This window comes from Melopsittacus undulatus, chromosome 13, assembly GCF_012275295.1.
Source record: "Melopsittacus undulatus isolate bMelUnd1 chromosome 13, bMelUnd1.mat.Z, whole genome shotgun sequence".
Taxonomy (NCBI): domain Eukaryota; kingdom Metazoa; phylum Chordata; class Aves; order Psittaciformes; family Psittaculidae; genus Melopsittacus; species Melopsittacus undulatus.
This window is the reverse complement of record NC_047539.1, coordinates 7,087,393-7,113,482: the sequence shown is the minus strand read 5'-3', so window position 1 is coordinate 7,113,482 and position 26,090 is coordinate 7,087,393. Positions and strand designations below refer to the sequence as shown.

The 26,090-nt window shown below is 48.9% G+C and overlaps 1 protein-coding gene across 9 annotated transcripts in view; it reads left to right on the top strand.

Annotated features, from left to right (window-relative positions):
- MSI2 (musashi RNA binding protein 2) overlaps positions 1–26,090 on the top strand; it is a 215,433-nt gene that overhangs the window by 103,940 nt on the left and 85,403 nt on the right. For all 9 annotated transcript variants that reach the window (XM_034068727.1, XM_034068726.1, XM_034068724.1 and 6 more), the window contains exon 7: positions 22,680–22,728. In XM_034068727.1, the coding sequence (XP_033924618.1) occupies positions 22,680–22,728 (49 nt within the window). The remainder of the gene's footprint in view (positions 1–22,679; positions 22,729–26,090) is intronic.

The window sequence follows — 26,090 nt, the reverse complement described above, 5'->3', positions numbered from 1 at the left end:
AAGCACAGTCCTCTGAGTTAGCCAAGGTTATTGCTGACCAGCTTCCAGCCTGCATAATGTGATGGGGTTTATATAGCAGTTCATAAGCTTCCCTGAACAACAGCTCCAGTGAAACTTTGGGGACCTTTTGGCCAAACTCCCCTCATAGGAGGAGAGAGCTGGGGACAGGGACATCCCTGGAACTAAGCTTCCCAGTCCTGCTCCGCTCCCTGCCAGCATGGCCTTGAGCTGCTGGAATCCACAGCCAGGAATATGAAGGTTAAACTGCTGCTGCTTCTCTGTCATTCACAGCAGAACATGCCCCACATGCAGCAGGGTCATGGTACAACCACCGGACAGGCTGTAGGGGCCATAGGTGCTCTGTTCAGACTGGATGAGAAATAAGGTGCTTACCCACCAGGATCACGATGCTCCCAGTGCAGGGAACCTGCTGAAAAGAACATTCCTACTTTTGAGCGATGCAGGGTGACAGTGGGGATGAGAGGTGGCTCTCTCCAGACCTGTTTCTCCATACTGCAAAGAAACTGGGTTTTTTTACCCCCAACCCTTTAGTTAAGGACTCAAGACAGGGCTGCATGGGGCAGGATGTGGACCTCTCCCTCATCTGGCTGTCCTGAGGGGTGATCGCAACCCTTTGGAGCTGGCTGACATGGACCATCCTCTCCTCCCCACGGCCACCTGCACCGAGCTGCCTTTTGCCATCTTCCCTTTTGTAAGCAGGGAGGTGAAAGAATAGCAAGAGCCTTATTAAGATGTTTTTAGATGAGGTTTGCTCAGCTGCGAGACGGCACAAGGATTCTCGGTGTCTATTGGGCAGCCGGTGCCATTGAATCGTGAGGCTGATGTGAAGAATTGGCACCTAATGACTTACAACGGGAATAAATTCCCAGCAATTGGACCAGGGAGAGAAGCTCGTGTGTGCAGGGGAGCCCATGGCCCTGCAAGGGGCCACGTCTCGCTTCAGTCACCAGCCGGGACTTTTCCTTCCTAATTAGGGAACGTGAGGAGTTCACATCAGCCTCTATTCCCTGCTCTGTTTTGACAAAGCTGTTTGATGGGGAGCGGGTTGCTGGGGGGATGCTCTGCTCCCGGCTGGAGTCTCTTTCTCCCCTTCCCTTCTCCTGCCGCGTTTTGTAAAGGCCAAAGCCAGGGAATTCCTGAAAAATTAATGGGGCCTCAATGGGTGCTTTGCATCCACTGCTCCCCCTTCTCCCGCGCCCACCGCAGGGCACTGCTGGAGAGTTTGCAGCATAATAACTGCACAGCGGCTGCTCTTTTGTATGTAAATATGACCTAAAGCAGTGCAGGGAGCCCCTTGGCCACTCTCACCCCAGCGTGGGCTCAGACCAACACACTTTGGTCTCAGATGCTCCGCTGGGATGCCACAGATGTCACCGGGAGCTGCATCCCCATCCTGCTCCGTGAGTGCCACCGTCTCCTCCGTCCCCAAATGCAATCACTGTGCTGCTCAATAATTTAAAGAGCTGCCTCAGAGGAGTTGGGGGTAGGGGAGAGGGCTCTGCCTTCAGAAAACATCAAGTCTCTCATTTTAGTGTTTGAAATATTCAGGAGCATCCTAGAGGGCTCTGAACTCATAAGCGTCTGCCTTTTTTCCATTACCGAGCAGTCCGGTGTGGTTTTCATTACTGTTGTTATTACTCTATTTCCAGTTAGCCCGGGCTTGTTTTCCAGCCTGGCTTTCAAATGGAAGGTGCTGGGAAAGCTTCCTTTTCAGGTCAGACCTGGCTGTGTAGGTCTTCCATCTCCTGAGGTTTCTGACTGTATCTCTTCCACCAGGACATTTGCTTTCCTGTCCAGGTTTGGAGCTTGGCTGCGTGTGCTTGTGTTAAATCTCTTTTCCTTCAAGACTTAGTGTTCGCAGTTTGCTGTAGTGATTCCTTGCTTCATCCAACGGAACAGCCCCAGCCTGAGTGCTAAGCCATGTTTACCATCTGGGATGGGACTGTGGGCTGTGCTCCTGCATCTCCTGGGCTTCCCAACCTCGACCTGGTGCATTAAGGGTGGAGGTCAAAGGCCTTCCTCTTTCCCTAAGTAGGCTGCTGTTGGTTTTATTCCCTTTGTTAATACAACACACAGCCCCAAAGGGGAAAAAAAACCCAAAATGAAGTGAGAAGTCTCCTCAATTTGGCACTGTGTAAAGGCTTTTTAAAGCTAAACAAGAAAACCAATTATTTTTCTAACTGCTTTACTCCTTCAGATCTTTCACTGTAATGGAGATTTAGAATCCATCACTGTTTAGCTATTATTTCTGTGTAAAGAGTCATGCCCTATTGCACCAAGCAAACAGTCAATTTTTTCCATTATACTTAGCTGCAAATAACAAGGGTATAGAACAGATGACCTGGGTTGGAGCCTATTTTTCTCCATGTGGAGCTCTGCGTGCCCATGTCCCTGGAGGAAGGTGAGAAGGGGTTAAGGCATTGCCTGGGTTTTCAGTGGACATGCTTCTCCTCACTCACCATCGCTTGTGCCCAGGGAAGAAGCTGCAGGGATGGCAAGGGCAGGATGCTGGGATGACAAGAGCAGCCACTTGCACATCCAAACCCTTCTGAGCCCTTCTGTGAAGGCGAACTTGAGGAGTTAACAGTGTCACAGTGACTGTATCCACAGCCCCAAACCTGCAGATACCTTGTGCTGAAGAGCTGGACCACAGGGAGCCATCACCATGGCTGGTTGCCTTCTGCTGTTGTCTCCTTTGGATGGGAGCTGCGCACACCTCCCCATGGGCCAGGGTCAAAGTGTGTTCCAGAGGGATGCCCGGGGTGCAGGAGGTCCCTGGCTGCCTGGGAGCAGCTGGGACTTGGGAAGGCTGTTTTCATTCCCATTTGAGCTGGCTCTGTCTGACGAGTGTTTGAACGCAGGAGCCTCGCGGCGCTGCGTTGTGTGAAAGTGTGGCACACAAACATGGAGCCAGCAGCTGCTTTTTAGACTTAAACAGACACTTGAGGTTAACCCCCCCCGAGTTCAATGTAAACTTCCTTCTGTGCTATTGAGTTTGGATTGCATCCAAAACCGGGATAATTTCACTTTATGTCACTGACTCTGTTTAGGTTTTGCGTTTCATGCACGTGGCCCTGCTGGGTTTTGCTGTCCCACAGGGAGCAGCGATTGAGTTGTTTTCAGGGTGGGGTGGTCCATACCCCAAACCTTATTCTGTTGTATGAATTACTATTTGTCAAATGGGTTTGAATGAAAGCAGTGCTTCTGACGCTGGCACAGGGTGCCCAGAGAAGCTGTGGCTGCCCCATCCCTGGCAGTGCTCAAGGCCAGGTTGGACACAGGGGCTTGGAGCAGCTGCTCCAGTGGAAGGGGTCCCTGCCTGTGGCAGGGGTTGGAGCTGAAGGAGCCTTAAGGTCCCTTCCAACCCAAACCAAGCTGTGATATAGGATGTTCCTTCCAGAGCTGAAGTCCCATGACTTCCCCATTTATGTTTCATTCCTTTTCCATGTGTTTGACTTGCATGATGAAGAAAGGTCTCTTTTTTCCCCTTCTTTCTTTTAAAAGTATTTCCTGTATTGCCTGTTCCCAATTGAGACTTTATTGAGAAACAAATGCTTCTGGTTAGCTTCTGTATGGAACACATCCAGCTTTAAAACTATTGCCATGAGCAAAATTCATTGATGGTGAAAAAACCCAAACCCAAACATTCATTGAGTTGGGGCCCTTCTGTCTGTGGGCCAGTGGGAATTGCTTGAAAGGAAAATAGCATTTATATACACTTACAGTGGATTAATGTATACATGCACGTGTAGACAGGCAGAAAGAGGCCCTGTGCTGCTGGGCTGCAGAGCAATGCCATGGGTGGGTTGGTTTGTTCCTTCACTTGTCTTGCTCAGAGAGTACAGATCAAAGCCAGAGTCTCATGGGGAGTTGGGTCTTTCTTATACAAACCTGTTTTCCTCTTGTTTTATCTCCCTTTGGGCATGGGAAGAGCCCAAAGAAGTAAAGGAAGGCCGAGGAGAGCCTCCTCTGGGTTGTGAGCTGCAGACCTGCCCGAAGCTCAGCACTGTCTCTGCTGCTTCTCTCCTCCTTCTCCCCTCTTTTTTCATTGCAGAACAGCATATGGAGTGGTTTGGTTTGGTTGTAGCTTTTGTTTTCCCGAAGCAGGAAAGCAGAATGGAGCAGTTTACAAATAAATAAATAAAAGGAATGGAAATAAGCTCATGTAAAGTGGCAGAAAAGCCCCAAGATCAGCAGCATCAGCTGCACTCAGGACGAGGCACATTGCTTCATGTGAGAACCCTTGTGTGGAGGCATCTCTGCAATGCACCCGCTTCTGGGGCTGCATGAGGAGGCTGTGATGAGTTTGGGTTTGGGTTGGTTTGCTTTCTTCCAGGGTTGGTTTGGTTATTTCATGGTTGTTTCCGATCTGCTGGGGTTTTGATGCAGCCTCTGCAAGAGAGCTGTGTGCAGAGCAACAATAGTTAAACCCAAACCTCCACCTGACTTGTGGTAGGTTTTCCCTTCACTAAATGGTTGGAAGGATGGGAATTGCTTTGTCGTACTTTGGCTTCCCATATATCAGCACCTCGCCTGGTTTGGAAAACCATGTTTGTGAGGAGATGCTTGGGGTGTGGATGTGGGGCCCTTGGGTCATTATGAGGGTTATTGTTAGAGTAGGAATGAACTGAACCCCATCCTGTCACAGGAATCCTTAGCAAGATGTTTATTTCTCTTTAAAAAGGGAAGCCAACTAGTTTCTTCCCTGTTTTATTAAACAGTAATATAGGTTCAGCCTCTGTTCTGGTGAGTCTTTAATTGGCACAAAAGGGCAGTTTAGCTTCATTTTAAGGAAGAGTTGTCAAACCAGCTGGAATTGTTTGCTGCTCAGAAGCAAAGAGAGCTATATACTGTGATTTGCATCTTCTTTTCAACCATTATATAGTGCAGCAAGTTGCTTCATTGGCATGAAAAGAGCATCTAATGAGGACACTTCTCCATCTCTGATGCTATCCCTGCAAGAAATGGACTTCTTAATAGAAATCTAATTTCTGGGTTGGAGATGGCAGATTTATACCCTGTGTGTCGTGTCTGAGGGTGAAGTAGCTCACTTTGGCTCCTGACTCCATGGAGCAAGGACCTAATGAGCCAGGCTGTAATAGGCTCCGTATTAAATACAGCCCAGGCCTGTGGTTTGTCATTCCCTTTCCCCATCCCCTGCATTTCTAGAGGTGATAAACCCCCAGATCTTGTTTTGATCAGCGTGTGGATGTTCTGGTGCATCTTGGCTTGAATCAAAGCAGCAAGAAATTGGTTTTTGTGGAGAGGTTTCTTAAATGAAAGAATTCTATTATGTAGCTTTTATATTTTTAAATCCATGCAGTAATTCACAGTAATTTCTTTATATTCTGCTGTGTCTCTGTTGTATAACACAGTGGTTTGGACTATTAACTGCAGCGTATTTCATTTGAATGGTTTTCTGCTTCCTGAGTGTGTTCTGGGGTTCTCTCCTGGTTGGAGAGGAGATACCACCCCATGCTGCAGACACTCGTATGGGTCCGTGCATACTCAGGGTAAGTGTAGAGGAGAGAGCGCGCTGTTATGGGTGATAGTACAAATACCAGCCTGGGCCTGCGGGAGATAGCACAAGTCTCGCTCAGCTTCCAATGTTCGCTTGAGTTTTACATCAGAAACCGAGGTGGTTTTCTCTGCCAAGTTGTTCATTTAACCTTTTGTTCTAATCCCTTTTGTTGCACTGATGATTTAGGAGAAGCCCAAGGTGGGAAGGGAGCGCTGTTATTCTTTATAGGTCAGGACCAGCATTGCCAGCGTAGGAAGGAAGCGTTGAGGATGCAGGAGAGGGGAGGCAGAGCGCAATGAGCAGGGGCACAGCACATCTGCGAGGAGAGCACTGGGGAGGTGAAGAGGGGATGTGGTTGAGTGGCTGCTCCGTGGCAGCCGGCTCTGCTCCATAGGGAATGTGCACCCAGAATTCTCAGGACGCTCTCTGTTTGCCTGGGGAGTTTTGTGCCCTGTGGATGTGGGATGTGCTGCCAGAGCCTGATGGGAGTGATGCTGTTGGCACAGCACAGATCTCTGCTGCCCCTTTGCAAGCGTTCTGTGCTGCATCTGCAGCACGGTATCCCCACGTGCATCCTCCAGCGCAGCACTAAGCAGAGCAAGGCTGGCACTTAGCAGCTCCTGGAAGAAGCTGTACGGCCCAAACAGTTGGCCATTTACTGCAAACAATGCACCAGCATGTCTTAACCTTTAGGTTAGCTGGGAACAGCAGAGATCTGTCCTTTTGGTTTCATTGGAGTACACAGCAACCTTTTAACAGTGGAGGAGCTGCAGCGGCTCTTCCAGAACCCGTGTCTGATGCCACTTACTGATGTGGGGGGAAAGGGGCACCCGCTGGGAGTTCAGCTTCTGCTGCTTTATGGCACAGAATTAAAACTTCCTGGCAGAATAATGAGGGATTCAGCCTAAACCCTCTCCATTGCTGACCGCTGAGCTGTCTCCTGTATTCAGCGCTCACTGAAGTCATCAGCAAAATGTCCCCCCTTTAAAGGAGGTGGGTGTTTTAATAGCAGTGGTTGGGAATTCTGCTTGGAAACCCCAAAAGGAAGTGATTTTGTGAAGCTCTCGGTGGCTGTGTTGTGATGGTGGTGCTTGGTGGGCTCCAGTCTGAGAGCAAACCGTTAATGCAGATCAAGCTGCACAGTTGGAGCAGGTAATGTTTGCTATTCCTACACTATTTTATTTGAAAAATAATCAAGATCCATTTTATTTTATGGCCTTAGGAAGATGTGAAACTTTTCCTAAAGGATCTGGTTTAAAGGAACTGAATAACCTGGTGCCCTCTGGGCAATGGTCAGTGCCTGAGGGGCTGGTATTGCTGGGCTGGGGCACAGGGAGCGCACCGGGCAGTGCCCGTATCCCAGTTGTAGAACATGAAGATGAGGTGCCAGCATTGCAGGGGTGCCTGGGGTAGGGTGATCAGCGCTCATGAAGTGCTCAGCAGTGTCTGTGGCCAGTGCTCTGGTCCCATCACACCACTGAATTCCTTGGATTGTTATTTTTGCTGGCAGCGGGGTGTCTCTGCTGGTCCTGATGCCAACAAGCACTGTGATGCCTGCCCTGCAATCCAGGGGGATTGGGAGGGAGCGAGGAGCTTTATTTGGATGGAGACAGCTTTCAGGTCTTGGGTTTCATTTTGTTGTTGTTATTGTTGTTTTCCGAATTCCCTTCCAATCCATCTGCTCTCCTGACATCCCTTTTATGTTGTTGGAAAGACGGGCGGGCGGCTGCATTGCGAGTGTGCTCAGGTCAAACTCCTGGCTTTTATCTTTGTTCTCTTGTAGGTGATGGGTATTTGGGGAATAAAATGCTAAGCGCAGGGTTTAACAGGCCTTTGTTTGCTATTGTCCAGCTGTGCTCCAGGCAGCAGCAGAGATGGGGAACAATAAACAGTGAAAGGAAGTGGGGATTTTAAACAGAACTCTTTCTTTTCCTCTTATTCCGGTGTTCCTGGAATATGACACATTCTGCCTTTTAGTCCCAACTACATTAGTAAAAATAACAAGGCAAGGTGCATTCAGCACAGCTCTCAGCAGCTGGGGGTTTGGCTTAATTTTTAATGCCTGTATCTCCTCCATATTTGTGTATGTGTGTTTATGGGGGGTAAATATATGCTCTGAAGGTGCTGAAAAAGAAGTAATTATGTTTAATGACTAACCCTCCTCATGTCGATGTGCTTGCCACATAACTGTCCCTTGGGCTACCACAGTGGCTTAGCCTGGGCTTTGGGGAGCACCATGCTGGAAGGGGCTTGAGAGACAAGCTTCTTGCCACTTTGGGCAGCCTCAGAGGGCTCTTACCCTCCCTAGCACTGTTGAGAGCTCGTTTTGCACCTTGCTGCTGTGGTGGCTGGCAGCAAGGGCCAAAGTCTTCACTTATTTCTACACTACCAGGGATGGAGCAGCCACAGCTTCTCTGGGCACCCTCAAGGGAAGAGCTTCTGCCTAAGAGCTCATCTCCCCCTCTGGCAGGTTAAAGCCATGTTGCACACTGAGGTAAACCTTTCCCACTTAAACCCTTCTCCGTGCAAGCTTTGGTCTTCATTTTGCTCTGCCAGGCACTGCTGAGCATCCCCAGACGCAGCTGGTTCTTCCCCATCGCATTAAAAAGCCCAGGGCTCCCATGTAATGAAATAAAATGTCCCCACTGTTCTTGTTTCAGATCATAAATACCAAGTAAGTAATATTGTGCTCTCCCCTTCTTTCATCTGGTTTTAAAATTGAATCTCCAAGTGATTTGCCTGCTGGGTGCCTGCGGACTCGTGGGAGATGCTGTTTGTGTCCATGGTCTCTATGGGCTGTGCCAGCACCGAGTGCTGCTGGCTGTGCTGTGCCATAGAGCCCTGCCTTGGCTGCTGTTCTCAGGTCCTGGGCTCTTAGGACAAGTTTAAGGAGGTGTTGGTGCACCCAGGCTCTGAGGTGGGTCTGTCTATGTGCCCCTGTACTTCCTGGGCTTCAGATCCACCCCTCCTCATTGTAAGTAATCCAGATCTCCCTTTGAAAATCACCTGCTTCAAAACCAGTGTTTTTAATAGCTGCAATGTTCTTCAGTTTTAAACCCCGAGAGTGGCTCTCCAGTAGGAATAGAAGCTGAAAAACAAAGCAATCAAAGGGAAGCTGTCCCGCTCGCTGGGCATGTTTGGTTAGCTGCATCCCGTGGGATGCTGGATCTAGTTCTTTTACACCAGTGCGTCTCCACGGGGTGAAAAGCTGGAAAGTTGCAGCCCGCAGCATCTCTCAAACTCATCCATGGCTTGTAATGTCTATGGAATGGAGATATCCGTTCTGCTAGAGAGCGTATAGCAAAAATAATCTAACCTATTCCACCCAAATAAATCAGTCTGAAAATAAATCTCCCGTCGTGCTGTCTTTATAAATACCTTTTAAATTGAGTATGAGTGACAAGATGTGGTTGAGTCACTAGAAGAGCATCTCTGATAGTGTTGGAGAAGCCTTTTTAGATGTATTTTATATCCCAATTGTCATTGCAGCCGTCCGTACCGCCTGCGCTGCCCTTCACTGGCTGCAGGGTTTAAAATGACAGTTGGGAGATTGAAGATGGAGATAGACTCCTGAATGCTGCTTGGAGCTTCCTTAATGGGGCCTGGATAGCTGGGAAGGGGAAAACATTACCCTGCAAGCAAGGGGCACTGCTCCTGGAGGCCACCTCCCCATGGCCCTTGTACAGGGGACCAGGAACACGGGAAGTGGGAGATGAGGCTGCGCATCCCTCGCCCAGAGCAGGGTGCCTGCATGTGCTTATTAGGTTTTCAAATGTTATTTAGCTTGATTGCAGCCTTTTTACAAAAGGAGTTAAGACGTGGGTATAAAAGATAATAGAAGTATAAATTGCAAGGCAGGTTCTTATGAAATCAGTGGATTACTCATTTGAGCGCTCGGTGCGTGCTAATTTCACGTTGCTATGGCACCTCCGGGTGCGGGGGGGGCAGCCCGCAGAACACGGGGCCCGTGGACCTTTGTGCGAGGCAGATATCACCTTGCACACAACCTGGGCTGAGTGATGGATTGCCTCTATCTAGCACTGCCAGGGGCATCCAGGGCAGACAATGAAAGAGGCGTCTCTCAGTAGCAAGTGTTTTTTGGAGTGAGACCAAAAATCTCCCATTTCAGCCTTGAAATCTCTGTGTGTTGTCCTTAGTGGCGATGCTTCCCAGTCTGTCTCTGGGGCAGGCAAATCTCAGCAAGGTGAAAGTGAATAGCTCTTTGGTCTGTTTGCAGAGCTGCAAGGGACTGTTCTCAGGGTTCTCTGTTGGATTCCTGTGTTCCTGGACACTTGCATCTTCACTCCTTGGCATTCCTGAGGTGCTTGGATTCATCTTGGCTTTCTCCAGTGGATGGTGATGCTGTGCTGGGGCCACTGAGCTATCCTGAGAGGGGGCTGGCACTGGAATGTGATGGGAAAGGGGAGGCACAAAATTGGTCTGGAATGTTTGTGTCTAAAATGTGCTGAGACTCGGTTTCAATGCAGAAACAATCATTTTGGGAAGTGTGAGTCTTTGGAGCTTTTTTGGGTGCAGCAGCCAGGCAAGACGGGTTCTGTTGTGTGCTTGTGTCTGAACAAAAGTACTGAGTGTTCCCTAGGCAAGCGGATGTAGGACAGGCAAATCCACAGGGCTCATAAATCCCAGGTATGTTCCATCAGACACACACGACTCCAGGCTGGCATCTTCCCTCCCCTGCTGCACTGTGCTCCCTGCAAGCTCTCCTCCATCTCTGAGCACACTGAAGCAGATCTGGGCGCCGTTGGTACCGGTGACCAGACGGAAGGCAGCATTACCCAGAGGTAAACCCCCACTGTTCTACCATGCTGGTACCTTCTCCTCAGTGCTTGGTTAATTGAGCCCAGTGCGAGTGCTCAGGAGCACGGGTAGCTAATTCTTTTCCCCCAAGACACCAAATGCAGAGAATATCCGTGTGTATATGGGGAAGCATTTGTGGTGGTTTACACTGAATAGTCTGAAGTCTTCCTGCTGGCACACGTGCTAACCGCTGCTGCACTTCAGGTAAGAAGATAATGATCACATCATTAAGACACTACTACAGCTGGCATTACTTGTTAGGTCAACATATCGATCTTGACATTACGCTGCAAGATTGTTTTTAGATAATGCCTGTCCATCCTGTCTCTTGCTCCAGGAGGAGGAGAGAAGAGGGAGAGAAGAAATGCAAAACCAGAAGCCACTTGGCACAGATCTTTCCCCTCCAAATACAAGCTCTTTGCTCCTGAAAAGGTCTGTTCTGCTGCAGAGGCTCCTGCCTTGTCACTGCTGATTGGATTAGTGGCAGATTTCCTTTAAGTCAGTAGAAATCCCAAGGGAGTTGCTGGGCTTGTGTATGGGTCATTCTGAGAAAAGGCTCTCCTTTAGCTTTTGTGTTGTGTTTGTGGGTGATGCTGGTTTACACCCACGGTGGATGATGCCCAAAGAGCTGAGGCTCTTCAAGTGCAGGACCTTCTGTCTCAAGCTCCGATGTGCTTGGGGTCCTCCTGGGCTCAGCACATCCCAAGAGGAGCTTGTGTCTGCCATTGCATTGGCCTTTGCAGGGCTCTGTGGGTGATGGGTGCCACACCAGACAGGCTCTGTGCTTGCCATGGACACCAGTAGCACCAACAGGTTATTGCCTATCCACAGGGAAATGACCCATCAGCTCACTCCCTGAATAACCGCTCTGTAACTGCAGAGCTTCCCTCTGAAGCCTGCTGTACATTTGCATTGTGCCTATATTCTGAGCATATTAGAAACGTTTGCAGTACCATTTCTATCTTGCTGGAGAAGAAAACACCTCTCACTTTTTAATAAATCTCTGCTTGTCTTGTTATCTCAGCTGTATTGAAGCTGTCCAAGGCAGTTTTTCTCATTTCATTGGGCTCTTTTTATAGCAAACTACTTACAGGCATTTTGTAAAAATAGCAGTAATGTTACTTTTTATATATCTCTGTATGTGTTTTATATCACTAAGGCTTTATTTGGTATTTTAGTCTGGGCTTCCTGACTGCACTTTCAAATCAAAAGTGATAGTTCACAAAATGTGTGATGTTTTCATGTCTCTGGCTTGCAGGGAAGTGATGCTCGCACAGTGCTGAGCCACTTCAGTATCCCCCTCTAAATAAATTTCATTAAGAACGGTCCATATGGTGTGTCAGGGAGAAGGGGAATGCAGAGCAGAACCTGTGTCTGCCAAAGAAAACTGTTTTGATCTAATGCTCAGCATAGTACAACTTTGGGGGGAAGAGAAATAAACACTGTCAGATGGGTGCTGCCAAATTCCATGAGTTACCGAGGGTTTCAGGCTGTTCAGTGATGGGTTTTTTTTCTTCTGGATACTCCAGTTTCTGCAGTCTTGTGATTTACACAGAACTGTTCATTTCCATTTAAAAACATTGTAGGAAACAGCCTCAGAATGCAGGCCCAGGAAGCTTTGGTGTCGCAGGTTAATAGAACCCTCAGCTGCATTAGATGTGAAATCTGGAGGCTTTATAAGCACATCCCCTGCTTTGGAGAGGGTGGGTTGTGCACTAACTTGCTGCAGAGACAGTCAATGCTGAGTAACTTCATGAATAGTAGGAAATGATGTCTCTATGGTGCTGTGTTTCCATAGGTTTTGGTAATGCAGAGGTGAGAGGAGCTGCAAGGGCTTCATGCTGATGGGGAGCAGCTTTGGTTACCTGAACAGGGTGTTTTGCAGAGCTCCTCATGTGGAGCAATGTAAAACCTCACTCATGTTGTCACTGAGCTCAACGTGAAGTACAGGGTCTGTTTTCATGGTATTACAAAATGACCCTTTATGGTAGTTGTGTTGTGAGTCAGTACAAGTAACTACTCCAATTCCATCACCCATATCCTCCTGGCATTAAACTGCTGGGAAAGCCCTGCTCAGGGAGAGAAATCAATGGGTTTCCTTCAGTCTGGGTACCATTCTGGCTAATCATTACAGCAGGTGTTCTAAAGAGTGTCCCAGGCTCTCCCTCAGTGGGCTGGAGGAGGGGAGGGATGAGGGGAGTTGTTGGTGAACGTTACAGGAAGGGCCAAGCAAATGGGTACCTCTGGGAGGAGGAAATGCCAAGTTCTGCACAAGGTCTGTGTGTTGGGGGTGGTTTGTGCCTAAGCCTTGTGGAGGTGGGACAGATCCTTCCACTTTTCCTTACAGTCATTCCCCAGCTCACAGCCGGCACCTGGAAACGCGCTAGTATAAATCTGTGAACCTTTTCATTGGTGGTTTCAGGTTCTTTCCCTTTCCTTCCTTTTCCTTTTTTCCCCCTTTCCCTGTTTTCAGCACAAAACAAACGCTGTGCTCACTACAGCCCTTCGTCATCACAGTGTTTTCAGCAGACACTCAAGAATTAAATATGTACAATTTCCATAATACTGATTATCCCTGTTTAAGTGCTATTTTAGAGGGTATTAATTTCTGTTGCAGTAACAGCCTCAGCACTTAACACCACCAGCCCTGCTTCCCTCAGTGCCCGAGGCTCGCTGTGAGCCAGGATTCGCCCTGGATCGCTGCTTCTAGCCCTCATGTCCATGGTGGGGAGTTGGAGCTGGGTTTGACAAAGGCTGCTTCTGTCACTTCTGATACCTTCTGGGGTTTTGTATGCAGCAACACAAAGCACAATTAGAATACAGTTATATATTCTCATAGTTATTAAAGCTTGGATTAACATGACATAAAGTTTTGTCTGGGGAGCCTTTTGCTATGGCTCAGGGAGCATTTTTGTGTGACAGTAATAGGCTGCAGTTAATATACTTGAATGATACCAGAATCTGTGTAATAAGACAGAACAAAGGGGGTTTATTTGAGGCTGAATTACAAAGGTGGAATTATCATTGTGAACAATCCACTGAGATCGCAGCTTAATTATTGTATCTCGCGTTACTTCGGCATAACAAAGTGTAGTCAGTGAAGCAAAGTTAAGACAAACACACACCCACAATGCCCTGTCAGTCATATGGGATCGATGTGTGGACCTGACACCTTGCTCTGCACACCTAGATCCTCTCTGCCTGTTTTGTGCCGTTTGTCTGATTTACAGAGCCTGTTTGCTGTGATTCAAGAGACTCTTGTAACGTTTCTGGGAGAGATTCATCACTGGATGTAATCCATTCAAATAGCTGTTGGGCAAGAAATAAGAAGTGTTTGAAGCCAAGAGGGTTCAAACAAACCCTTCAAAGGCAGCTGCTGGGCCCTGCAGAGGAAGAGGAGGGAGGGCTCTGTTGTTCCACGGGGCTTGGGGAGAAAAGGAGTGAAGAGGTGGGAGCTTCCTTTGGAATCCCGTTTTCCCACTGTGGGTGAGTGTGCACAAGTCTGCAGCGAGGTGTTCCCTGGGAATGGTGGGTTTGGGGCCCTGAGGACCAGGGGGGTCTGGGGAGTGAGGAGAAGGGGGCATTGTCCCTTTAAAATCCACCCCAAGGTGATGTTCAGCATGAGCTCCCTGTTTGAGCTTGAATTAAAGGGGGCCAGGCTGGAGCAAGCATTGAGGTTCTTGAGTGATGACAGTGGCGTTCCACGTCCAGTGCTTGCTTTGTGTTATTTCCCTGCTCCTAGATGTTGGTGACATGATGCTGCCTTGGGATTCAAACTTAAACAGGGGGGATTTAGGATAGATACAAGGAAGTTTTCACTAGGAGGGTGGTAACCTGGACCTCTGAGCTGAGAATTTGGCACCTTGAGTGCAGCACTTGTTACTGTAAGGTCTGGGTTGTGAATGCTTTTGCCATAAATGAAAACCATCCTGAAATGTAGAGCTATAAACTGTGTGAGCTTTGGGGTCGAAAGACAAGGGAGGAGAGAATTCTGCTAAGAAGAAACAGCCCTGGAAAAATATCGTTTAATATGCAAGTCAGTTTGAAAAGAACAATAAAAGGAAACAGGATCTCGCAGGAAATAAAATGAAACTTTTTTTCATTACAGTCAAGGGAAACTTAGATGAGTTTTTCTTTGCTAATAAAGCTCACTGTTCGTTTTGCAGCTGAGCCTTCGCCGAAGCTGACTGTGGCAATTGTTCATCTTTCTGCTTGCCTTTAAACTCTGGGCTATAAAAAAGCCCTTCATGCATCAGGAAACATAGTAATGCAATCCTTGCCTTATCTTCACACTTATTCAGCAGGTATTTACCAAAGGGCAGCAGGAAGCTCTTTAAACTTGATCCTGTGCCTTTGCTCAGGATGTCTCCTGATCAGATCTGTTTACCTGGCTCTGTCCTGTGCTGGATCGTGCTGCAGAGGCAGCAGTAACAAGCCCCTTGGTTCTTATGAGCGGTGTTCTCAGCATACCCTGTAACAGACACTCCTGTTACTGTGCAGCTTAAGGGCACTGACAAAACCCCCTGTAGGTTATTATGGTCTGTTTAGTGGGTAAGAAAGACTGATGCTTGAAATGCTGTGTGTTTGTAGTCCCAAATGGGAGAGACAGGTGTGTGATTAGGTTATTTCTCTGTCAGCTTTGTCATGGGGTGAACAGGAGCTTCTTTTCTGCACAGAGTGATGGGTAACACAGGGATGCAGTGAATTGTGGTGTGCTGACCCTTAGGTCTTGGTTCCAGAAGGTGCTTGAAAGGAAAATGAGTAAATGCCATTGATGTCTTCGGGAACCACATCCTAGAAGGACTTAATTGTGCTTAACATTGAGTCATACTTAATCAGAGAATGGTTTTCTCCAAGGAAATTATAAATAGTAACATAAATAGTAAATAGTTCATAGTAGTTCCCACTTCTGAAGTGTTGTTCCCGAAATGGTCAGTATGTGACTTGGAGACGCATTGACTTTGGTGTTCAAAGAAACGGTTGCTGATGCTCTTTCTGGCATGTGGCTGTTAATGGTCTCTGTGCATCTCATTCTCTGGCATGTACACTTGCAGTAAACCAACCAGCTGCTCGTGTTTTAGTGTTGCCTCAACAAGGAAAGCACCGGGTTTGGAAGGAGCAGACTTCACCCCGTGTGCAGCACACTTCACCTGAGGACCTGCAAGTGCTGCACAGATACTTGAAGCTCCTTCTCCTCTGAGAGAGCTTGTGGCCCTGTTTGCTGTGGGTGTTGCTGGATCCAGCTTCCATGTGGAGCCCTGGAGGAGGCTGGATGCTACCCAGACCCTATGGGAGGGTCTGGAGGCAGCCATCCTCTGCCTGTGTCCATGTGGAGCATCGCAGTGGGGTGGTGGGATGCACACACGTATGTTGCTATCCTCTGGCTGGTGTTTTGCCAGCCCCATGGATTCCAAACTCTACAGCTAATGGGCAGCACCTCTCAATGTTGTTTGGCAAAGCACACAGATTGCAGCTTCGCTGTGCTAATATGCAGAGGAGCGCTGTGAGGGAGGAAGCATTATTCCTGCTGACGGCAGCTAATGTTCCGTGACACTGGAATCACAGAGGGCCTCGCACCTGCCTGGCTGAACTGCTGAAGGAGCAATGTTCCTCCAGAGCTCCTCTCATGGCATCACTGTGGTCCAGCCCTGCCCTCCAGCACCTCCTGGGGTATGGAATGGGGTGGGAAGGCTCATCCCAAGAGCAGCTGGTGGAGTGATGGAGCTAAGTTGAACCTTGGTGCTGTCAGCTCCTGTGGTTGTGCTGTGGCTCTCAGGATATTTGATATGTTTCAGCTTTGGTTTGAGTGAAGTGGTTGTGTGGAGGTCTCAGTGTTTGCTTTCAGAAGAGCCAAAGATCTGTGTTTCAGTGGCGGCTTGAACACATAAACCCTGACTAAGAAGACTGTGTTAAAATCATTGTGATGCATTTAATAAGTGCAGTTTGTGTCTTTGCCTCATGATTTGATCCTGCCAGGCAGCTGGTGAAGGGACAGGGCTGGAGCAGGACGGATGGAGCTCAGGTTCTTCATTTGGTTGTGGATCTCACAAGAAAACACCAAAAGTTACTCAGTTTGGGGGGAAATTTGTAGGAAATAGCACACAATACATGCATGTGTGCAGGGAGATGGGACGTGTTGAATAAATAGCTAGACAAGGATGCCTGCGGGATGGAGATCTCCTGGTACTGGCAGGGAACCAAAGGCAAAGGTTTCCAGGATCAAGGCTGGGGCCACATACGGGTCACTTGCAGTGGCAGTAGCTCCATTTCCCTCCTGCTCCCTCCCTCCTGCTTGTCTGTGAGGTGGGTGAAGCACAAAGCTGTCTTGAGGTAAATGCTTGTAGCAGGGTTGGAGGCTCTCCAGCGATGGTTTGAACTGATTCTGTTCTTGCCTCTCCACGAAGGGCGGCAGCAGGAGTGCTGGGATTTAACACTGGCTTCCGATGAGCGAGGTCCAAACCTGCTCCTCCTCTCGCCTTGTAACACACACGGAGGGTTTCTAGCTGTTGACACGTGTTTGTAAGTTCCCAATCGTGCCCTGTCTCGTGCTGTAGCATGGACCAGCTTTGATCAGTGCAGAAATGCCTGTGGCACCGGTTTCTGGCAAGATTGGAGGTTGGGGATTTATTACAGCAGAGATGGAGGTGCTGCTCTGATTCATAAACACAGTTTTTAACCCAGTGCTGGTTTGGTGGGAGCTGAGGCACTGGAGAGGTAAGAGAGGAGCAGCAATGCCATGGGAGACGTGTCCCCAAGAGAGTGGGTCCACAGCATTTAGCACATTGTTCTTAGCCCATCTTTTGGGGATCTGTGCCCAGATCCAGTTACCAGTGACCACGTGTACCAGGTGCATGCTGGAAATGGGATGGGGACAAGAGAAGTTCTCAGCCAAGGCAGCAGGTTAAAGGAGAACTCCAAGAGCCCTTACATATTCTATAGCTTGAGTATGGCAAAGAGCCTTGCTATCATCAATGCTTCGTATTATTGGTGACAGAGAAGGAATTGATGAGAAACATCCGTGGAGTCATCTTTAATTTGTCCTGCTGTGGAAAGCTGTTTTTCTGGACACCATTAGTCATTCTTACACCTCCCTTGGTAGAGTTAAGCATTGGGTAACGTGTTGGTGTTTTGCAGGAGCATTTTGAAGTCCAGGAGTAGCCAGTGTGCACTTTGGCAAGCAGTTGGGATGCTCTTTGCCATGTCACGGCTGGTGAGCAAGCCCTGAGATTAACGTGATTGAATGACTGTCTTAATTTCAGCCCTGATGGAGCAAAATTAGTCACAATGATATGTGTGTGTTGAATAAAATCGTGGTTTTATTAGCTATAATTGCTGAAGAAGACTTTTTAAAGCCTCGACTGCTGGGGGGAAAAAATTGCTAGCACTGGAATTTGTTCTTGCACAGTATGGCATTGATTATTGTCATGGTGCATAATATGTCAGTCCTCGGTTGGTAAGTTGTCACTGTTGAACACTGGGAATGCTCAGCGAGGGACCGTGCTGTGTGTGGGATGAAGGGCAATGGATGGCGATGAGGATGCTGTGGGTGCCTTCAGATGAGGAGCTGTGATGGGAATAGCAGCTTGACAGGGAGGAGGGGGAAAGGTTAAAGCTTTTGTTGCTTTGTTTAATTCCCCTGTAATCACCCTGGAACCATCTTCTCTTCCCTGTCTGGTGCAGGGTATGCATTTGTCTTAATTCCTGTGGAGGGGAGGCTGTAAATCCACTGGAGCACGTTGCTGGCGTTGGATTTCACACACACGTTTTAAGTAACAGCACCTGAGAGGTTACTGACAACCAGCTCAGAGGTTTTCTGCTTCAGAAAGCAAAATAGTAGAGGGGTTGTGCCGTGTGTATGAAGAACTTGAGGAATTAGACCAGGATATCCAGCACACTTTTCCTGGGAGAGCAGAAGAATGGATAGACCTGTAAAGTTCCCACACCAGGGATCAGAGAGGATGGGAACAGCCCAGCTGTGTTCAGCTCAATGTCATCCTTCTGGGCTTTCTGTTCTCCTAGGGCCCAGTCGGAGTTGCCCCAGTGTTTGATAACACTGTGTTACTTCATTTGTCTGCCCTAATTCTTCCTTATGTTGAAGGGATGGAGAGTGTAGCACCAAACCGGCTTGGGAGTGTTGAGGGGGCACTTGAGCAAATGCAGGAACATCTCAACCTGCCCTGGATGTGTCAGAAACTCAGGGTTTGGATCAGGAAGCTCTTTCCTGGGCTGGATGCGGAGTGTGAGGCATAGGAAAGTCGGTGCAGTTATGGTGGTTTCCCTATGGAGGGTTTACTCAATGAGTAAACCTGATTCAAATGCCGAAACAAGAGCTTGGAGCTGTTGTTGCTCCTGGGGGCGTGCAGCTCTTTGTAAATGCCCATTGCCTTTACAAGCTGCATGTACATGGGGCACCCCTTGGCTTTGCTGCTCCATCCCACGGCTGTAGAAATACAACCAGGAAACATCCTGGATTGGCCATTCCAGCACTCAGTGGAAGCTCCTTGCCCTGTGTCTGTCCTCCAGAGGCTCTGTGAGTCACTGCTGGTCCTCACAGGACACCCAGCCTGGTCATTACAGTGCGAGCAGGTTTGGTCCTCCCTGATGGCTCAGGGCTGCCCCATGGAAAAGAGGAGCTGAAAACCCCAAAGAGGGAAGTGGGAGGAATGAATGGAGAATACTGTGTGTTCTTGTGCCGTGCTAGATCAGTTGCATTAAATTCAGAGCCTTTCTGAGTACAATTAATGGTCATTTTATTTAGGTCACCCTGGTTTTGTTGCTTTAAATGTACACCTCCATTAAAGTGGAAGAAAATCAAATACATTTATCTCTGTGGAGCCTTTTGTGAACTGGTTGGGCATATTTTAAATAACCCTGGGAACTGTTAGGATTATTAAAGCCTTTGGCTCCTCCAGGTTTTTTCTTTCCTCCTATTCTCCCCTATTCCTCCTTCCAGGCAGTGAGTAATGAAGTGGTGCAGCCCTTCCTTAGCTCAGAGCCCCAAGTGGGTTGAAAAAGAAATGTTAAATAAACTAAAGCCCATTAGTTAGGCTTTATGTAAGAAACTGGGTCTAAATTGGATGTATGGAAAGGGTGTGCTGGGACAGAGGAGTCTGTTGGGCTTAAGTGTCTGTTTGTAACTGGTGTTATCTGGCAAGTCTTCATTGTCTTTATTTACCTTATGTGCTGAGGCTGTTCATTGTGTAACACATTCTCCTGCCCAGGACTAGCTCAGATTCATCAGCTCCTTTAAGCCTCCATATTGAGCCATGCTACATCTAAAAGATGTACATTTCTGATGGCTCTGCTCAGGGACTCAGCATCGGCACGGATGGAACCCAGCTCTTTGGTGTGCTGTTCTTCACCATGCCCACAGAATGCACTCGCAGGAGCCACTTCAGTGGCTGGTAGCTGGGGTCAGTGCTGGTGGGTGACCAACCAAGCCTCAGAGGTGGCAACTGCATCTCCCAGCGCTGTTTTAACACAGGAAAAGCTGCTCTTTGTGTAACCCAGGTTGAATGTGTTGAGTTGAGACCTGGCTGTTTGCACTTCAAGCATCTTTCAAACGCTGGTTGGAGGAGGGGGTTAACGTTTGGACACTCACAGCTCCCCAATGCACTTGGGTTTCATGTGTGGGTTGGTTTTTTTCCCCTCCTTCCCCCAAAACAGGGCTCAGTTTGCTTACTCCAGGGTTTACTGCCGGTTACCTTGACTGCGTCCCTTAGTTCTCCTTGATGCAAACTTGAACAAGCCGCTTGTGTTTGATTCACGGAGACCCGTGAGAAACGGGCTGTGTGTGTGAGGCGCTCTGGGTTTCTCATTCTATTCAGCCCTTTGTATATTCAAATTCTTCCAGTTTCAGTTCTTGCTGTTCTGCCAGATTTCCATACCATTGATGGGCTTTCTGAATTAAGAAGTCTCTTTCCCCCCCTCCCTCCCATCCCCTCACCACCTTTTTGCGGCTGGTGAAAAGTTTTCTCTGCGCGCTGCCCCTCGCATTGATTTCCCCCTTCCCTTGTCCAAGCCGCTCTCAGATGTTTGATTTTGCAAAGCCTTCATAGAATTTTCCCTTTGCTGCTGCACTTTATCTATTCAGGAGGTTTCCAGAAGTCTCATTGTGTCCGCGGACTATGGAGGCAAGAGGCTATTCTTCTGCTACAATGCCTGCCCTAAAAAATAACACAGGGTGGGGTAGGCTCCGAAAGGGCAGAGACGGAGATAAAATGTTCTGACCTTAGGAAACAGAAAAGATAACCAATTAGACATTGTTGAAAGGGCACCAGCTGGCTTAAAGAACACCCCACTGATTATTCTTTCTTAAAGACAGGCTTGGTCCACATCTGAAGCTCAGCTGCGGAACCGCTTCTCCCCTTTTCAGGCTTTCAGGTTTGAACTGGTGGGGCTGACCCTGTCCAAGGTAGCTGCGTGTCTGGTTCTGATCCCAGAAGCAGGTCTGGGGGATGAAGTGCCCATCTCCAGGGTACGAGCGTTCCTCGGGGTCCCAGCCAGCGCATGGAAGCCTCCTGGCTCAGCCCATGCAGGCTGCCTTGTTACTGCTAATAGGGCTTTATTTGCATAAGAAAGCCCTCTGCCAAGATCATCATTCCAGCAAGCAGGGCTCTCATACACATGGCACAGAACGTTGTTTGCCCATAGGATGTGTGTCTGGTAGGGGAGAGGATGTGTCACCGTGTCATGTTGTGGAGGTGGGAGAGGTGAACAAAACTGCACCTCCCCCCTGTGACCAGGGACTGTACCCAGGGCCCCTCATCCATCCCAGTGCTGGTTTTGTGCCAGGACCTGTCCTTCTGCCATGGCAGCACTTGGAGGAGCAAAATGAGGCTGCACAAGAGGTTCAGGTCAGATCCAGTGCTGCTGAGCCCAAGGGGTTTGCACCCCACAGCTTCGGCTACCCAGAGACTTTGGGCTCAGACATGGACATGCTAAAGTGATGTTAGCATCATGCCTCGTTTCATGTCTCTTCTCCCCCTAACAGTGATGGAGGCAGCCTTGTGAAAATCCCCAGTAATGTCCAGTGACCACTCTGGGCTCTGGTTTGGGATGTGAGGCAGGAAGGTTACACTGGGAGAGCTGAGTGTTAGAACTTACTGGTGTGGTTGGCACACTGGGGTGGAGCGAGGCAGAGGAAGCAGTGATGCTGCAGGAACCTGCACGAGGTGCACCATGTACTTTTGGGATGCAGGGAGGCCAAGACCTGTAAGAATGAAAAGTGAAGATTGCTGTGCAAGCAGAGCCCCGGGGCAGAGATAAGCAGTGGTGCCGGGTGAAGGGCAGCTGTGTCCTTATCTGCCTCCTGGTATTGCTCATACTTGCGAGTTTTCTTCCTTGGAATGAGGAAAGACAGCAGGACAAATAGCTCTGTGTTTAATGTGCTTTGGATTTTTCAGTGCATCAGCACCTTTAGGTCTCGCTCAAGATGGTATCGAGGAGCCACGCTGTTCCCCACCAGCTCATCCCTTGCTAACCCAGTTTGCAAACCCCTCTGGAAAAGTGAAGTGCAGAGACAGGTTTTAGATGAGGATGTTTCCTGCAGCACACGGGACCAGCCTGCCCCGGCTCCTGCAGCCTCGGAGCAGCAGTTGGAACATGTGATGATGCTGGAAGGTAAACTCCAGCACAACATCCTTCTAAAATAAGTGTAAAATGTTAGGTGTGGCTGCACGGATTAAATGGAGGTGGAATAAATCATGCAAATGGTAATGAAAGTTGAAAGCAATTTGGTTGCACTTCAATACGTTTCATCAGTCATCTCTCTTCTGAAGTGGAAATGCCAAGCCTGATGCGAATTAAACCTTCTCCCTCCTCCCTCTCCCCTCTGGGTTCTCAAAAGGCCTTTTGAAAGCCTCTGAATACCTTTCTTGCCTGACCAGGTTTTGCCCTGCTCGTACTTCTTGTAACCTCCTAATTCTCAGCCAAGACAGTGACTCTAATTTGGAGAAGACATGAGCTTGATTTGCATCCACAGTTCCTCTCTTGATCCTTCCTTATCTCCCTGCAAAAGGGAAAAAGGCTGGGATGAGGCATAGCCAGGGACTGTCACAAGGAGGAATTGCTGCTTAGATATGTGGTTGTTTAGGGCAGAGGAACTTTCAGTGCTGGCTTTTCTGCTTTGGGATCAAGTGTCAGCTGGGATGGGGGTGGAAAGCAGCAGATTCCCAAAAGGAAGAGCTGACTGAGCACAAGGAGATCGGATGCATGGTTTGTACCTTGAGCTGAGGCTGCTGCTGCCCTTGTCTCCCCTCCTGTCTGTCTGCTGTCTTTGTGAAGGTGTTAAAGCACACCTCTCCCTTCTCTCTTGCAGGTAGAGGACGCCATGCTTATGTTTGACAAGACGACCAACAGGCATAGAGGTAAGAGAGAGCTGCAGCTCAGGCATCACACTGTGGGCAGCTTCTGCATGTGAGCACAGCCCAAATCACTGCGGGTGTGATGACCCGGTGCCTAAATCCAGTGGTGCTCAACCCCTCTGTCCTGCAGGTGCTGCAGAGGAAGGGCTGTTTGGCACGGAATGCTATGTGTTGTGTGGATTTGCTTATCAGAGTTGATATTTCTGGTCAGTCTGATGACTTATCTTTGGGAGGACCATTGCTGGGCTCTGTACCATCATGGCTGTCATTAGGTTAAGCTGGGCTTAAGGCCAGTGAAGCTGAGATAGCAGGAAATGAAGGTGCTGAACCCCTCTGCTGGGGTTTCAAGCATGCTGGAGTTCTGCAGCTGAGGACTGCTCGTCCTCTGACAATGGTAGCTCAGAACAAGCAGGATCTGCAGAAGAGGAATTTCCCTCCCCATATTTCACAAGAGAGACGAGGTTTCATCACGGCTTGTACAGCTCAGTGAAAATGAGCTGAGGATTACTTTCAATGTTATGGCCATTCCTTTCAGCAGAAATAAATGATGCTCCTCTGTCTCTCAGCGAGCAGCTCATGTTATCGCTGCAGGCAGAGAGCAGCTCAGCATCTGCTCCGCTCGTCTGGGATGGGGTTAGATGTACCTGGGCTCTCAGGGGGGCACCAGAACTGCCCTGGGGACAGGCTCAGAGCCCCTCTTCCCTTTCCTATGAATGACATTGATTTTATGCCACCAATCTCCCTGCTCTAGCACGTGTGTTTGGAGGCAGTGCAGGAAACCAGCGCAGCTTGTGGCTTCTGCCCCCGTGCAGCAGCGTGGATGTGTAGCCCTGAGCTTTGTCGTTTGCCCTTTGCACTCCAGCCTCTTTGAGGGGCTCTCTTGATTGATGTGGTTGCTGTCTCTGTGATGGATGCAGCCTGTTTGTTTAGAGAGGCTGCTCTGAGGTGTTAAGGAGCCTGTGCCCAGCCAGGCAGTGATGGGAGCATGGGGAATGGGAGAGGGGAGCAGCCCAGCTCATCTTCATCCCCATGGCAGGGTCAGAAGAGCTGACCTCCCGGTGCTGTGTGAATTATTCACTGCTCTGATACTCGCCTTAACAAGGAACTTGGTTTGTGTGGATGGCTGGGGGAGTTGGGTGAACCTCCAGGATAGTGTTCCCTCAGCTCCAGCACTTTCTTCCCAGACACTGATCCCTCTCCGATGTCAGGGATCGTAGTACCCTGCAAAAGACTTGCTTGGAAGGAGAAGCTCTTCAGAGAAGGCGAGTGACCCACCAGAGCCCATCAGTTTGTAACAGAAACCAAGCGTTCAAAACCCTTACATACTTTGCAGAGTTCAACCCCTGGCAACTTCCTTTTATTTACAGGAATTTTCTACCCTTCTCTTTGCAACCACCCTGAAATGGGCCATAAATACCCTTCTCCATTCAGGATCTTGGCATGTTGTTTGTTGCGTTGAAAGCTGTGTTATGTGGTGCTTTTGTGCTGCTCTGACGTGATCTGTGGGCAGCTGGGCCCTGGTACTGGGGGGTCTGGTCCCAGGAACACACGTACTCAGCAGACTGGGTCCTTGTGAATGTGTTCCAGCAAAGCTTCTGTTTCTATTCCTTGTTTTCTTCTCTTAAACCATTCCTTAACCTGGCAAGTTTATGCAGTGTGCATCAGGCTGGAAACACATCCTGGTGTTCATCTCCATGAGGCCTTTGCAGCCTGTTTTCCAAGTCCCCAACCTTGTCTCTGTCACCCCACAGAGCAGGTCTTTGCTATCCCTCTCTAAGGGCATCAGGGGCTCCATGGGGCTGGTTTGTTCTGGGGGACATCAGCCTGTCCTGTAGCCCATCAGCAGGACTGGATGGCCCCAGCAGCTGCCTCGTCTCCAGACAAGGGCTCTGCTCCAGAGACAGAAAGTCTTCATTTGCTGAAATGTCCCAAATCATGGAGTTGGTTCTCACTGGGGCTCTTGGCTGTGCCCACTGCGAGCTCTGTTCCTCCCCACCATATTCACTGGTGGTCACCAGTAGTGCTTGCCTTCACTGGGATTCATTGCCCGGGCAGGCAAAGACTCTGCAGGGACAGTAATAGCGCAACGTGCATTAGTCCTTCCTTTGCTTCCAGAGGCACTCATCCCCTCCCTGTGTACCTCAAGGTGATCCCTCCTTTGTCCCCATCAGTGGCACTGTGCTGCTGTAAGCACTTTGCAAAGCGCGAGGGCACCAGGAAGCGTCCGTGTTTGTGCTCTGCTAGTGCTGAGCTCTGCTCTAACAGCTCTGCTTCAGCTTTCCTGTGCTCTGTGGGGAGCCTGGGGTAGCGCAGGGAGCCCTGCTCTCAGCTGTGAACCTGAGCGAGCAGCCCCACAGGATGGATGCCTCTTCCCAGAGCATCTTTCCACTGTCTTGTCTAGAGAAACGGTCCATAACTGCTGAAGTTGAGGGCTGCAGACGTGGGGGCACTTCAGCTGCAATGGAACCTTCTGTGTTCTCCACAAAAGGGCTTTTTCCCCACAGTGTCTGTTGGAGACAAGAGGCAACAGGTCTTCCTTTTTCCCTGGGAATTCTATGACTTTATTTCATTGTTTTGTTTTAATAGCCTGGTTTACATGCAAGCCACAACATTTCCCTTTGTATTAGCATTCTTGTGTAATCTCTTTACGTGAGATATAAGTGGGGAGGAACAAAGAGTCCAAGAGGATCTAAAGCAGACTCGAAATGCTGTTGAGTAGAGGTGATGCTGCCCATACCTCTGGTGTGCTTCATCAGATTCAGGCTCTGAACCCAGTTCTATCCCTGTCCATGTGGTCCTAGGGTGCCTGGAGCCCCCTCCCCAGGTCTTTACCCCTTCAAGTCCAGGTGGAAGGAAGAAACAAGTGCAAAAGGCAGAGTAAAAAGTCATCTTCACACTTGAATTTATCCAGTCCTGAGTGACATTTTTCCTTCTCTGCACAGTAGCTAGGGCTAATCAGGCTAATCCACTGGCTAGTGGGCTCTTGTGATGAAGTGAGTCCTGCTGCATCAGTGGCTGATAAAATCAGCCCAGATTTTACAAATGGTGCCATTCTGATTGTGTAGGAAAGCGTGTTTAAAATGCAGCAGCGTGCAGCAACAGTGGCAATGGCAATTCTGAAATCCACTTGCGGGTTGCAGTCTGTATCTTCAAATTAGCCAAGGCAAAGAGGAGCAGCAGATAGAATACCCGTTGTGGTTTACTGGAGGTAGGCCATGCCTGGAATAATCAGCGTGGGCAAGGGAAGGGAAAAGAGTTAACGTTCCCCTCCCGACTGCTCCAAGGTGAGATGAATTTCCTGGAAGCAGACTGGGGAGATCTGTTGGCATAGTTCTGGCACACGTGTGTTACTGGTGTGTGCGTGT